General features: G+C 47.2%; 1 protein-coding gene across 1 annotated transcript in view; it reads right to left on the bottom strand.

Moving 5' to 3' along the window:
• Maea (macrophage erythroblast attacher) overlaps positions 1-12,289 on the bottom strand; it is a 39,553-nt gene extending 27,264 nt beyond the window's left edge. Inside the window, exon 1 of the mRNA XM_021163057.2 lies at positions 12,158-12,289. Coding sequence (XP_021018716.1) covers positions 12,158-12,226 — 69 coding nt within the window. The 5' untranslated portion in view covers positions 12,227-12,289. The remainder of the gene's footprint in view (positions 1-12,157) is intronic.
• Between the last annotated feature and the right edge of the window lie 1,433 nt (positions 12,290-13,722).

Raw genomic sequence — 13,722 nt, 5'->3', positions numbered from 1 at the left:
GCTTTAGCTTGTCATTGTGTTTCTAGCCATTTCCACCAGTATAGGAAGGAAGGGGTTGTTTTTGTTTTGTTTGTTGATGACATGAGGCATTTATTGCTCACAATTAAGAAACCTCAAAGGTACTGGAGTGATAACTCAAAGGTTAAAAGCACTTAACTCTTCTTCCAGAGGACCTGAGTTCAGTTCCTATCCCTCATTTGGTGGCTCACAGCCATCTCTAACGTCAACTCCAGGAGTCCCAGGCCCTTTTCTTTTTTTTTTTTTTTTTTTTTTTTTTTTTTTTTTTTTTTGGTTTTTCGAGACAGGGTTTCTCTGTGTAGCCCTGGCTGTCCTGGAACTCNGGGTTTCTCTGTGTAGCCCTGGCTGTCCTGGAACTCACTTTGTAGACCAGGCTGGCCTCGAACTCGGAAATCCGCCTGCCTCTGCCTCCCGAGTGCTGGGATTAAAGGCGTGCGCCACCACGCCCGGCCCCAGGCCCTTTTCTGACCTCCATAGGAATATACATGTATGCAGGCAAACACTCATTCACATAATAGCAATAAACCTTAAAAAAAAAAGCCTCAGCGTAAGCATCCCAAGCATTTGCTAAGAAGCCAACCATATCATCTGTGCCCTAGAGAGCATGCAAATAGCATCTCTAGCAAATCACAGAAGTTCTGTGCTACCCAAAGCTGTTACTCCAAGTATGGCCACACCATGAAGACAGACAGCAACAGCCTAAACCCCTACTTCAAGTGGACTTCTTTAAAAAACAACTACATGTTTCTAGTCTAATTCTAAGAAGCCATAATACAATGTGGCTGACAAAGATCAAAATGGAAAGAGCGCCTGCCACATCATCGCTCCTTTTTCCTAGGCCCACCTTCATATCCATTTTTTTGTTTTGTTTTGTTTGTTTTTTTCCAGACAGGGTTTCTTTGTATAGCCCTGGCTGTCCTGGAACTCACTTTGTAGACCAGGCTGGCCTCGAACTCAGAAATCCACCTGCCTCTGCCCCCCCCCCCAAGTGCTGGGATTAAAGGCGTGCCTTACCATGTCCATTTATAACCCACTGGTCACATGCAGACCTGTTTTATGCCAGCAGTCCATTTGAGGAAAACCCAAACAGAGTAACACACAGGCAGCGCACAATGCAGCATAGCATGCTCTGCTAAAGCTGGCATGGCATGACACCAAAAGGCACTACAGCCAGTCTCATGTGGTCAGAAGTCTTCATCCTTGACACAATTCAATGAACCAACCTACAGCAAGCCTTAACGCACCAGTGACACCTCACACTAGTGAGGGAGGCTTACTCTCAGTCTGTAGGTAACACAGAGCCCACCAGCAGTCCCAAGTAACCTGGGCTCTTGGGGTCAGTAGCGTTCTGCTCTTCTTGGTGTTTCCCTTGTTCTAAGTAAAAAGCACTGTCCAATGCACAACATGCACCGGGCATCATTACTAACTCCGCACAGAAGCAAGACACTCAATGTTAACGCCTGTCTTCCACCAGCTGTGTTCTTTCTCAAACTCCTTCAGTATCACCACTGTCAGCCCAAGGTTCACCCTGGCCACTTCTTCCAATTGGCATGCTGTCGTGAATAGACATCTCCTCAGGATATGATACAACTGGCCACTGATAGTACAGAGGGCAGTGGCTGGGCTCAGTGCCTACTGCATGGCCAGCTGACCACTAAACTTTATTTTACAAGTTTTGTGTTGTTGTTGTTTTATATGTATATGGGTGTTCTGCCTGCCAGTATGTGTGCTTGCCCTTGGAGGTCACAAGAGGGCATCAGACTGCCTAGAACGGGAGGTACAGCTGGTTTTTAGCTGCCATATGGGTACCGAGAATTGAATCCAGTCCTCTAAAAACCAAGTGCTCCTGTTAAACCCTCTCTCCAGCTCCCCACTAAACTTTCCTAACAGTTGTTCCTAACTTCTACTTCATACTTTTTTGTTTGTTTTGTTTTTCCAGCAACTTTACTGAGGCATTATTCATACTTCAAAGTTCACTCATCTAGCGACTATGATTCTTTAACTTTTCTTGTTTACAGAGAACTGCATTTATTATTACAATCTCTTTTTAAAACATGCTTTTAATCTCACGAATAGATTGCTATAATTCTATTTCTTCTAGTCTGGGCAAACATTAATGTACTTTCTGCCTTTTTAACCTCTGGTTGTTTTCTCATTTGCAACCAAGGTCTGCAAAGCCTGACATCCTAGCAAGACTTTGAGAATCATGCCATCGTAGGCCCTGGCCCTGGAAATGAGACTTGGTCCCAAGTCATAGCACACTGGCCAGAACCTGCCACAGGGTCCTGCTCAGCTAGGATGAGTCAAAGAACTCTATCTTCTATCTGGACTGGGGATATTAAGAAGCACTGGAGTGTTTGGAGTTCTGACTTCCCATATGAAAAGCAGGAACACAGCACAGCATCTACTGCAGGTCCTTCACAGCTGCCTACCTCACTAGCTTTGTCTGCTCTTCTCCAGACGCTTTTTGTTCCACTCATATTGAGCGTACTTAGAGTATATACTCATCCTTCAGCATATGACCCCTACCTACTCTGTCTGGACTACGCTTTAAAGATTATTCTTATAGAACTTTTTACATGCATACATGAAATATGATATTCACCCTAATACACTCATCCCAATTTCATTATTTTTTCTTCTTCCTTCATCCCTCATAACCTAGTAAATCCAGTTATGTGCATGGGTATGGGGCCATCCAAAGGAGAGTGGGGAACCTATTAATGGCCACACCTACAAAGAAGAATTCTTCTACTTCCCCAGGAGCTACTGACGACCTCAAGAGTTCCTTTCCTATCCATGCAGGAAGTTTGAGTCTCTGATCTTCTGCAGGTCCTATGCAGGTAATCAATTATACTGGTGTGTGCTGATGAGTGCCTCTTGATGTCCTCTGAGCCTTATGCCACTGCACCGGTAGAATGGCCAGAGTAATACTTAGAATTGCCTTTACCCTTCAGCAGAGTTTCCATGAGCAACACAGTGCAGTGGATGAAGTACTGGTTGTAGGAGAAGGCAGAAAGAAGCACAATTGCCATTTCAGTAGGTGACATGAATGAGAAACCAGGAGACAGGACAGAGGGCTGAGAAGAGAGGCTGCTGTGGTAGTAGAGGAAAGGCATCATGAAGAGCTGGGCTGACTCCTCTTCAAACTCTTGACCTTTACTTAAGGAACCACCCGGCAAACTATATGGCCTGTGAACTGTAAGCTATCTGCAAAAGGATATGATGGGCAGAGATAGAGCAAGCAACCCCCTGGGAGCCACATGCACTCTGCAGAGCTGGAGCCACATGCACTCTGCAGAGCTGGAGTCACATGCACTCTGCAGAGCTGAAGCCCCACCCATTCTCAGCAGCAGCACCTGAGTTAGGCAGGAGGCTCCCACTCAGGTGCTCATAAAATACATCCAAGAACAGGTGTAGGGTCAAAGCTTCCTCCAAATTTCTGTCCCCACTGGCTGTCCTTTACTGTAGGAGGAAAGTGGGAGATGGATTTGGGGAAGGCAATTAAGTTAAAGCCTAAACCAAGATAGCAGAACTCAGCACTCAGACATCCAAGGCAGTAAGATTGAAGAGCTCAGGGCCAGCCTGGGCCACACCTATAAAGAAGAATGATTCTACGTCCCCCAGCAGCAGCTATCAACTGCCAACAGTTCCTCAGTAAGGGGATGGGACCTCAAGAGTCCCTCCCTCATCCATACTGCAAAACCCTGTTTCAAAAGTAACCCCACAACAGATTTACAAGTTCCACTTTTGGGGCTGGAGAGATGGCTCAGCGGTTAAGAGAATGGCTGCTCTTCCAGGTCCCATCCCCAGCACCCTCACACAGACATACATGCAGACAAAACACCAATGCACATAAACATAAAATAAAAGATTTTTAAAAACCCACTTTAACCATTCTAAACTAAGCAACTTACAGAGTTTACGGTAATGCTTTTCAGGCTCCTGGAGCAGGGATCTAGGGCATATCAGCCAAGTGGATAGAGAATTCCTTATCACCAAGAACACAACTACCAGGGTCACGCTTGGGTGCTGTTCCAGTATTCTGCAGATAGTTCAATCATGAAGAATGAGAGTTGGCTGTGAGCCTGGGGAAGCCAAACAGGAATGTACCTCAAGACTACAGAGAAGTCACTAGCTTGAAAAGGTCAAGATGAACACCAGGATACCTGTTAGCAGGTTGCTGTGAATGGACATGTGGTCAAAGGGTCTGAGCAGCCCTATAAGGTTGCCCAGTGGCCCTAGCAACAGCATGACCATGGACAATGTGAGTAAGAACAGAAGTGAGGCTATTCTAAAGACAGTTCTCAGGGAGAGGGAGGGAAAGAGGAGAGAAAATGGGACACTTTGTTCACTGGATAACTAGAAGGCAGCTATTATTTGCGAATCTTTTAATTGCGAGGGATGAAGATGAGCAGGGGTAGAGAACAGATGACTTATTTCAAAGTCACTGGAACAAGGCAATGAGTATAGGCAAACAGGTCGCAAATGAAAAGCAAGCCATGAACACAGCCCATCGGGTATGGTACAAGCCGAGGAACTTAAGGCGAATGAAAAGAGCAATACATGAAACAGCTCTTTGATGCAAGGGACCCTCTGAGTGAGCCCCCAGGGCCCCCAGAAGTGAGCAACTACTGGGCTAATGCAGAGTTCACACAGATGGCTAACTCTAGACTGGAATTTATCAGTAAGAATGCCAGACCTGTATGGACAGGAGGTTGATGTTGCAATCAGGCACAAGTAGGTTAGAAGACTAATTTAAAGGAAACAAAGAAGGGATGTGCCTGCCTAGAAAAGCATGCTGGAATTCAAGAAGTGAACAAAAGTGACACTAAGTTTTAAGGAATTTTCCAACCAGACAGTGGAGAATTTCATTTGGCCAATGGCTGTTTATCATGACTCTGTGCCAGGTACTTGGATGTGCAGGGATACAGCAGTGACCAACACATATTCTAAAGGAGATGTCTAATAGAAAGAGAAGGAGAAAAAAGGCCACAAGTGTAGGTAATTCTGTTGAATTGTTAATACTAAAAAGAAACCAAAACAGGGAAGGGGTGGGAGGCTAGAGAGATGGTTCAAGGGTTAAGAGCACTTGGTGCCCCAGAGGACCTGAGGTTTGGTTCCCAGCACCCACTCCAGGCGGCTCAAAGTGCAACTCTAGCTCCAGAGGTGACACCTCTGGCCTTCCCAAATAGCCTGCACTCAAAAGCACATACCCACACACTTAACTAAAAATAAACCTTTAAAAATTAATAAATAGGGTTGGCGAGATGGCTCAGTGGGTAAGAGCACTAACTGCTCTTCTGAAGGTCCTGAGTTCAAATCCCAGCAACCACATGGTGGCTCACAACCATCCATAATGAGATCTGGTGCCCTCTTCTGGTATGTCTGAAGACAGCAACAGTGTACTTATTTATAATAATAAATAAACTTAAATAAATTATAAATAGGGAGGATGCAGAGGTGTATGCCCTTTATCCCAGCACTCAGGAGGCAGAGGTAAATAGATCTCTGAGTTTGAGGCCAGCTTGGTCTACATGGTGACTTCCAGGACAGCCAGAGATATATATAGAGAGTTATCTCAAAACAAACAAATGGGAATTTAAAAACAAAAACAGGCTAAGAAATGACCACAAATCTCTCTTTTATTTAGGCAACAGTAAGCTACAAATGGGCTATGTAAGTCTAGATAGATGTGGCCAGTCTATGTTTATAAATGTTCCACAGGGATTCTGGAAAGATGCCCCACAGGAAACTGGTCCACGTGGCATAGCAGTGTTCTCAACCTTCCCAGCTAGACATGAAGCCTGTCTCCCAGCAGCTACTATTAACTAAGGATTTTAAAGAGAACAGGAGACTTGGAGGTGTGACTCCATGTGTGTTGAAAGGGTAGAGTGACAACCTAGGAGTTGTAGCCCGCCATGGAACAAGTCAAGAAGACACTGTCTTCAACTAGGATGGTAAGCAGTAGGTCTGAGGCTTCAAGGCCAGTATCTATTGCTCATTTTGCAAGTGGCACTCCTGACCTACCTCCCAGATAACCAAAGAAACATACACTGCAGTAGCCACTGCTTGAGAGCTGGAGAAGCCTAGCTGGAGGCAGAAGCCTGACATCAAGCACTAAGGCCACCTCACCTCTCAAGGTTAATTGGTGACACCAATGAGCAAGCAAAAATGATTCCTGATTGTGGAGAAACAGTAAAGGTACCAATAGACTACCCAGAAAAGGATGGAGAAAACCTGGAGAAAAGTGGGGCAGAGCAGTATGATAGAGAAAGGAGAAGATGGGGAGAGCAGCAACAGCTGTTGGCTACATACTCACAGACCACCCCAGTAAGGCGGGAGCTGGGCAAGTGCAACACAACAGAAAAGCAGGAACACAAGCGAATGCCCTAAAGTTAGGTTAAAGTGGGACATGTGGAACCCATAACTCATGATAGGCATTGACAGCTGAGCTGGTAAAGGTCGTAGAAGACAGATGAGTAGGAAAGAGTATCTAAAAGGACAGCAGGAAGAGGCTGGGCATGATGGTGCACACCTTAAACCTCACCACTTGGGAGTCAGAAGTGGATCTCTGAGTTCAAAGCCAGCCTGGTCTACATAGCAAGCTACAGGACAGCCAGGATTACAGAGACATTGCCTCCAAACAAACAAACAAACAGGATAGGAGGGAAGGTAGCCTGAGATGGAGGCAGGTACTGGGTAGCACCAGAAGTTCACAATCAGAAAAGTAAAACCAGGCCCAGTGTTTTCTCCATTCAGTCACATTCTGGCAGATACTTACTAGTTATTACAACAGTGAATACTTCTTTTCAAATTTTCAAAGGAATGGTTCCTATGTCTAAAGATTCTGTAGCAATACACAGCAGCACTGGCAGAGCCTGAACTCTGTGACACTGAGCCCCGTGAGACTAGTGGTAGTCAAGGGACTTCCACAGATGGACACACACTGGGTATAGATGCTGGTCAGTCTTCTTTCTTCTAGGCCTACAGCCTCACACACTGTCTAGGTCTTTCCCAGCCATTATCATCCTGCTGGCCTATGTGCCTTCTAAGGCAATGTCAGCTAAGACTACACAGTCCATGGCTTCAGAGCGCCAGCTACTATTTCCATGATCACTAGCTGACCATGTCAGTCAAAGGAACCCAGTCCCCTTCCACTACTCAACTTCACTTTGGCTTCAGTAGTATCTTTTTCAAAAGTTATTTTTTATGTCTGTACATGTGAGAGGACATGAGTGCCAGAGTATATGCAGACGTCATGTAAGTAGAGGTCACATTACAACTTTTAGGAATTGGGTTTCTTCTACCACAAGGCTTCCAGGGATCAAAATCAGGTCACAGGTTTGTCAGCAGGCGCCTTTACCTGCTGAGCCATATCGCCCATCCTGGCTACCTTTAACAGATCTATATATACTAAACACTCCCTTGTTAAACGCTTCCCTCAGGCAGGGTATGAATTCCGAGAGGACACGCACAAGTACCTTTCATAACACCTGAGGGCCCTCGAAAGGCCTGATAGGAAATTCATCAACAACTACTATCACAGCAAAGGCCAAGGGCTTGTCCTGGATATGGCCTGCTCAAGTCCCTTGCCACTCTGTGCCTCAACTTAGCAGTGCCTCTGACATGGTTCACCCACGACACAGAACTAGGTATTACAAAGCACTTTGTTTTCCTAACTCAAAATCTGTTTAAGGCTGGGCAGTGGTGGCGCACGCCCTTGATCCCAGCATTTGGGAGGCTGAGGCAGGCGGATTTCTGAGTTTGAGGCCAGCCTAGTCTACAGAGTGAGTTCCAGGACAGCCAGGGCTACACAGAGAAACCCTGTCTCAAAAAACCAACCAAACAAACAAACAAACAAAAAAAACCCACAAAATCTGTTTAAGACAATAACATGTAAAAAACAAACCCAGCAGGTATTCAAGTCTGCACTTTCTAACCTCAGTAGACATCCGCCTTTCAGAAGGACAGAGGTATGCCAAATGGACACACAATCACTCAAATGTCCAACAAATCAAAAGCAAGGTGATTGAGGGGGTAGGACACATGCATCAGGGCACAGGTCCTTAAGAACAAAAGGAACTCAGACTGGCCCACTGACAAATGGCAGGATCTAAAAGGAAGAGAAAGGAGGCTGCTTCAGAGTAGAACACACTGAGTGTTGAAAGGTGGCAGGGTTTGGTAAATGAATAAAATTACAGTTTTCTAAGTACTTAAGGGCAAAGAGTGGACCAAACATCCTTAGTATCAAACAGCCTGAACACTGAGAACAGCTGGCTCAAATTTGCATATCAAAAGGTCTGGCCTACTCTAGGATTCCACTATGGCCACCACCTAGCAGTAAGTGCATGTCCCAAGCCAAACTTTTATGGCTATAAACATTTCTCATACTTGATGATCCTCCCAACGCAGCCAAGATCAGGTTTGCAAAACTGCTCTAGAAGTTTAATCCAGGGTATGCACTAGGCACTCACACTCACATTCTCTGTGATAATTCAGGCTGTGAATTTCCAAAGCAGTATTTGGTCTGTTATCAGGAAGGCAGGAAAGGCAAGGAAGTATTTCTGTAAGAACAAACTTCAAGGACACGAAAGATTATGCTTGAGAATACTGTACCCAGGTTTCTGTAAAGCAGCAGCAACAGCAGCTGTGTGTGTGTGTGTATACTTGTGTGGTGTGTGTGTGTGTGTGTGTGTGTGTGTGTGTGTGTGTGTGTGTGTATACTTGAGTGTCCTTGTGTATAAGAGAACCCTGGAAGCTGGGAACCTGACTGGGCTCCAAAGAGGATCAAGGTACACCACCAGGGTGAGATTCAGAAAGAAGCTGGGGTCCAGGGCTGGCTACCCCAATATCTTCAGGTCCTGACACTGGACAGCTGCCACCTGATTAGGTGGCAAGTAGAGAAGGTGACACAAAACTATGCTACAGCTATCTGAAGGGGGGTTTAAAAAAAAAAATAGTAGAAATATTAATGGAATGATCTCTTCAGTAGACTAAAGAAGAAAAATCTCCCTTTATAACAACAACAACAAAAAGCTTAAAAAAATAATTCAAACAGGGGATCTAAGTTTATGATTCTGGGCCATGAATCCTAGTCTCCCCTTGCTTCAAAGACCTGTCACTTTCAATCTGGCACCAGTCAGACTTCAACAGGAAAAAAAGCTACAGTCAGAATACAAGAGGATGTCTCATGAACCACATTCCCAGAGCTCTGAAAAACACAGAAACAAGTTCCCTAAAGCAACATTCAGTCCAGAGGTCCTCATACTGGTGACTTTGTATCCAAGGCAACCTGGCAATGTCTGGAGGTATTCTGGGGATACTCCTACACCTGGTAGGTAGAGGCTAGGGATACCACTGGGATAATGAAGCTGAAAGGTTCCAAGGCTTATAAAGAAGCCTGTGCCAGGCCACCACTATGGAGGAAACACAGGAACAGAAAAGAGCCATGCCCAGGGTCAGGGGATGCCGCCATAGCCCCTCACAGGAAAAGGAGATGGCTGCTAGGTGCCTGAGACTGCAATACAGACATCTAGGTCCACTGCTTAAGCCACCTGCCAGATCCCAAGCCTACACATCTGAAGAGGTCTTGCTCTGCAGGTGAACAATCTGTCAATAAACATATATAAATTATGAAATGTTCAAAGAATAAATCTTAAAAAATGTGTCCAGTATACTGCAGCCCCAACTGCTTTTGGGGAGCCCTCCAGCCACCAGTCTTCACTTCCGGGAGGGATCCCAACTCACATGCCATACGTGCATCTGGACCTTCCTAAGGACCGACCACAAACACCTCCCTCCTGGTATTCTGATTGATTCTGTCATCAAACACTTCTGAATCAAAGTATAAAGTACCCATCATCAATTACTGTTGAGAAAGAACAGGAAGTGCAGCTAGGCATGCATCTCAGTTGGCAGAATGTTTGCTCATCATGCAGAATGTCCTGGATTTGATATCTCTCACTGCACTGCCTGGAATCCCAGCATTCAGGAGACAGTGAGAAGGATCAGAAACTCAAGGTCATCCTTAGCTATCCAGTGAGTTACAGGCCAGCCAAGGCTACAACAGACCTGTCTCAAAAAAACAAGTCAAAACCAGCCAAACAACAACAATGTAAAGGAAAAACATTAACAAAGCAAAGATACACTGTCAACAAAGCAGAGAAGTTATAAGGCAAGGGTCTGCAGGACCTGGAGGGAGTAGCATTTCTACTCACAAAAACTTTTCTTATTATCATTCTTCAAAGAGAAAAAAAGAAAAAAAAAAGGTGTGATTCTGTTTACATGACACCACCACCTCTCTGTACCTGCACAGGGATCCACAGAATCGTTTTCGTCAGAGCTGTGCAATAGCTTTGGAATGCAGAGTGCATTTCTGGTCACCAGAGGACGGACTGGAGGAACCCTGACCATCCATTTCACTGCCTAATGCATTCAGTAAGCCAGAGAGGGAGAGAGCTCTGAAACCTTTCCTGTCTGTGGGTCCCAGATTCACAAGCCAGAACAAATAACCACGTTCTCCCAAAGCAACCTCATTGCAACAGGCCTGGAAGCCCTGGCTAGGCCCAAGTCAGTGGTTACAGGTCTAGTGATAGAAGGCCCCAAGTATGACCATGATAAGCTTCAGGGTTTCCATCTGTCAATCAACAGAAATCCAAGAGTGCCAGGAAACTACAGGATTGGTAAGAGTCGCCTGTAATCCCAGCACTCGGGAGGAAGTAGAAAGAGAATTGAGAATTCATGGCCTACAGAAGCCTGTCTCAAAAAAGAAAAAAGAAAAAAGAAAAGAAGGCCTGAGGGTGTAGCTCAGTAGCAGAGCATTGGCCTAGCACGTACAAGACCGAGGTCTGTCACAAGTACCTCCTACTCCATCCCCCAAACCATACATTTTGAACATCTGACAAAAAAGACTGGTGGTGTTTGCTCCCTTCCTTAGTAAAATAAAGCACAGGATACAAAACATTGATCAAAGATGGCTGCTCACCAACTATAGAAGAAGGCCAGCTGGGCCTTGCTTCTGCCCTCCTGTGAAGACAAACTACTCCAGAGCAGTCAGATGTCACAGGGACAATGACAAGAGATGCCTTCCAGGGAATGCCAAGACTTCCATGTGCAATATAAGCTCACTCACTTCACCCTCGGGGAGGAAAACAAGTGCTCCCTAGGGCTTACATCTGACAAGGGAACACCAGCAGAAGTCAGGTGCCTCCCATACACAATCTGGGTCTCCCTGAGCACAGAAAAAGCGGTCTCGCCTAGAACCTGTTGTCTTCAACCTTAGCTAAACGACCCACCCACCACCAAGCGACCACTGAGTCACCACAGAAATGGATGAGGTGCCAAGCACTCCAGAAGAAAAGCTGCCCAGACCTCAGCCAAGGAATGTAGAACACGAAGGCTCTGCCGGCCTTCCTTGGAACCAAAGAATTTTTTTCTTCCTCTTAAGGCTTTTCTTCCCAGGTACTTCACCGCAGTCCATCCGGTACCATCAAACCCTCTAGCAACTGAAGCCTCCCAGTCTTCCGGCGGGGATGAACGTTTGTCCTAAAGGAAGGCTCTGGCGCAGCGACCACCCAAGGTCACGCCCCGGAAACCAAGGGCAGGAGCTGCGCTGGAGTTCGGGGGACGCCCAGCGAGGCGGGGTGCCACCGGGTCGCCAGTGCTCCCCACTGGCCCCCTAATTAGCACCAGAGGCATGCCCGCCACGCCCCAGGCCGAGCTTCCGGAAGGACGCCCGGGGGCCGCCGCGACCCACCTCCGCGTCCAGGGCCCCTGGTTCTTTAGTGCCCGCCGCCCGGGCCGTGGCCTCGCTGCCCGCACTCGCACGGCCCGCAGCCTCTCGGCTTTGAAGGCTGGGTGGGAGGCAGGGCTCAGGCCCCGCCGCCAGGGCCTCGGAAGCCCTCTGACTCTGTCGCCCCTCACCACCTAGGTCACAGTACACCGAGAGGTCCCCCTTGGCCCCATCGGGAGGCCCCGGCCCGTGCCCATCGCGCTGGAGAGCCGCAGCCCCACCGCCCCCGACCCCGCCCCCGGCCGTGCAGTCCCTTCAGAAGCGACTCCGGCAGCGACACAGCCCCTGCACCACCGCGACCCCTCCGAAGATGCGGTGGCGACCCTAACCGCGCCTAGAACGCACCTTGAGGGTCGGGTACTCCTGCACCTTCAGGGTCATGGACAGCTGGGCCGCCGACTCCTGCACCGCCATCTTGGGCCGGCCGAGCGGAGGAGGCGGGTACGGGGCACGCCGGATAGTGACGTGCTACGTACCGGAGCAGGCGGAGCGGCTATGAGTCTGCACCAATCATGTCACTGAGCCTCCCGAGCGGAAGAAGGCCAGAGCCAATCACCTTTCACGGACTCGACCAATCGCCGGCAGCTCTAGAGAGCGGCTTCCTCATTGAATTGTCCGCTGGCGTAGGCCGCAGATAAGGATTTAGTAGAGCGGGGATCCCGACGCCATGGACGTTCCGAGAGTTGGGGCTGAGACGACTCACGTTGTGGTCGCACCCCCTCCCCCCCACACACACACCTCCGAAGTCGCCTCCCGTAGTGGTCACAGGCCCTGCCTCAGCGCTCGGTGGCCGTTATCTCTGAGTGGTCACTTAGGGGTGCGGTTTTTGCCATCCGGGAACTACTTTCCTTCATCTCCATTTTCGCCGATTAACAGCTCTGGAGTCCAAGAGCGGGCTTCCCAATAAAAGATAAAGAATGTTTACAATAGAATAAGACGGGGAGGGGCCACCGAGCAGCTGGGCTTTCCTGCCAGAAATAACATAAGGAACACTTGGGAACTGCATTTGTGAAAAAGCGATGAATCCTTGATTTGGGGTCCAAAAGGCGTCTGAAGGTGTCCAGTCCCTGACCTAAACTTGTAGTCAAGTTGGATTCCTGGAACAATAATAAGATCAGTTAACATCTTTCTGATAAACTAAGCAACGTTGATCTTCCAGGGCTCCCAAGTGAAAGCAATTATCTGTGATGTAGGCTTCACCCTACAGCAAAAAACCACCTGAAAAAACAGAATTGAAGTGACTATCAACCAGATCACACCTTGACTGAGATTGCTTAGTTATCATACCTCTTACCTACATTCTAATTCTTCTATTTTGAACTCAAGTTGGCCGTTTGTTGGTAGTCAGACAATAAACTTGGGGGTCACTGAAACCCTTTATCTGAACTGAATGGCTTTTTTTTCCTCTGTGAATTGAGCCTACCTCACGTTTGCATGATTTCTGCAGAAGCCAGAAGAGAGCGTTAGATCCCCAGGAACTAGAGTTACAGATTGTTGTGAGAGAAGCACATGGGTGCTGGGTTTTCTACAAGACCAGCATTGTGCTCTTAACCCATGAGCCATCTCTCCAGCCCCCCTCACCTGCTTTTAAAATTAAAAATGGAATTACATTTCATTCCTTAGGAAACGACTTCTAGATTAAGTTGTCTTTTGTATTTTACAGAACTGGATCTTTGTTTTGTTTTTCTATCTTGGAACTCTATGTAGACCAGGCTAGCCTCGAACTCAACAGCGATTCTCCTGTTTCACAGATCTTCTGTGCCCCTTCTCAGATGGTACCATCTCCCATGCAGGTTCCATGCCTCCCTCCCCCTAGTTAGTCTTTAGTCTTATAGAATTAGATGAAGAAATCAGTGACTGTGAGTCCTCCAGTCCACATTTGCACAGTGGTATTACATATCCCCCTCTGT

This window comes from Mus caroli, chromosome 5 (genome assembly GCF_900094665.2).
Source record: "Mus caroli chromosome 5, CAROLI_EIJ_v1.1, whole genome shotgun sequence".
Lineage (NCBI taxonomy): Eukaryota > Metazoa > Chordata > Mammalia > Rodentia > Muridae > Mus > Mus caroli.
Note: the sequence above shows the minus strand (reverse complement) of the source record. Positions and strands in the feature narration are given on the sequence as shown.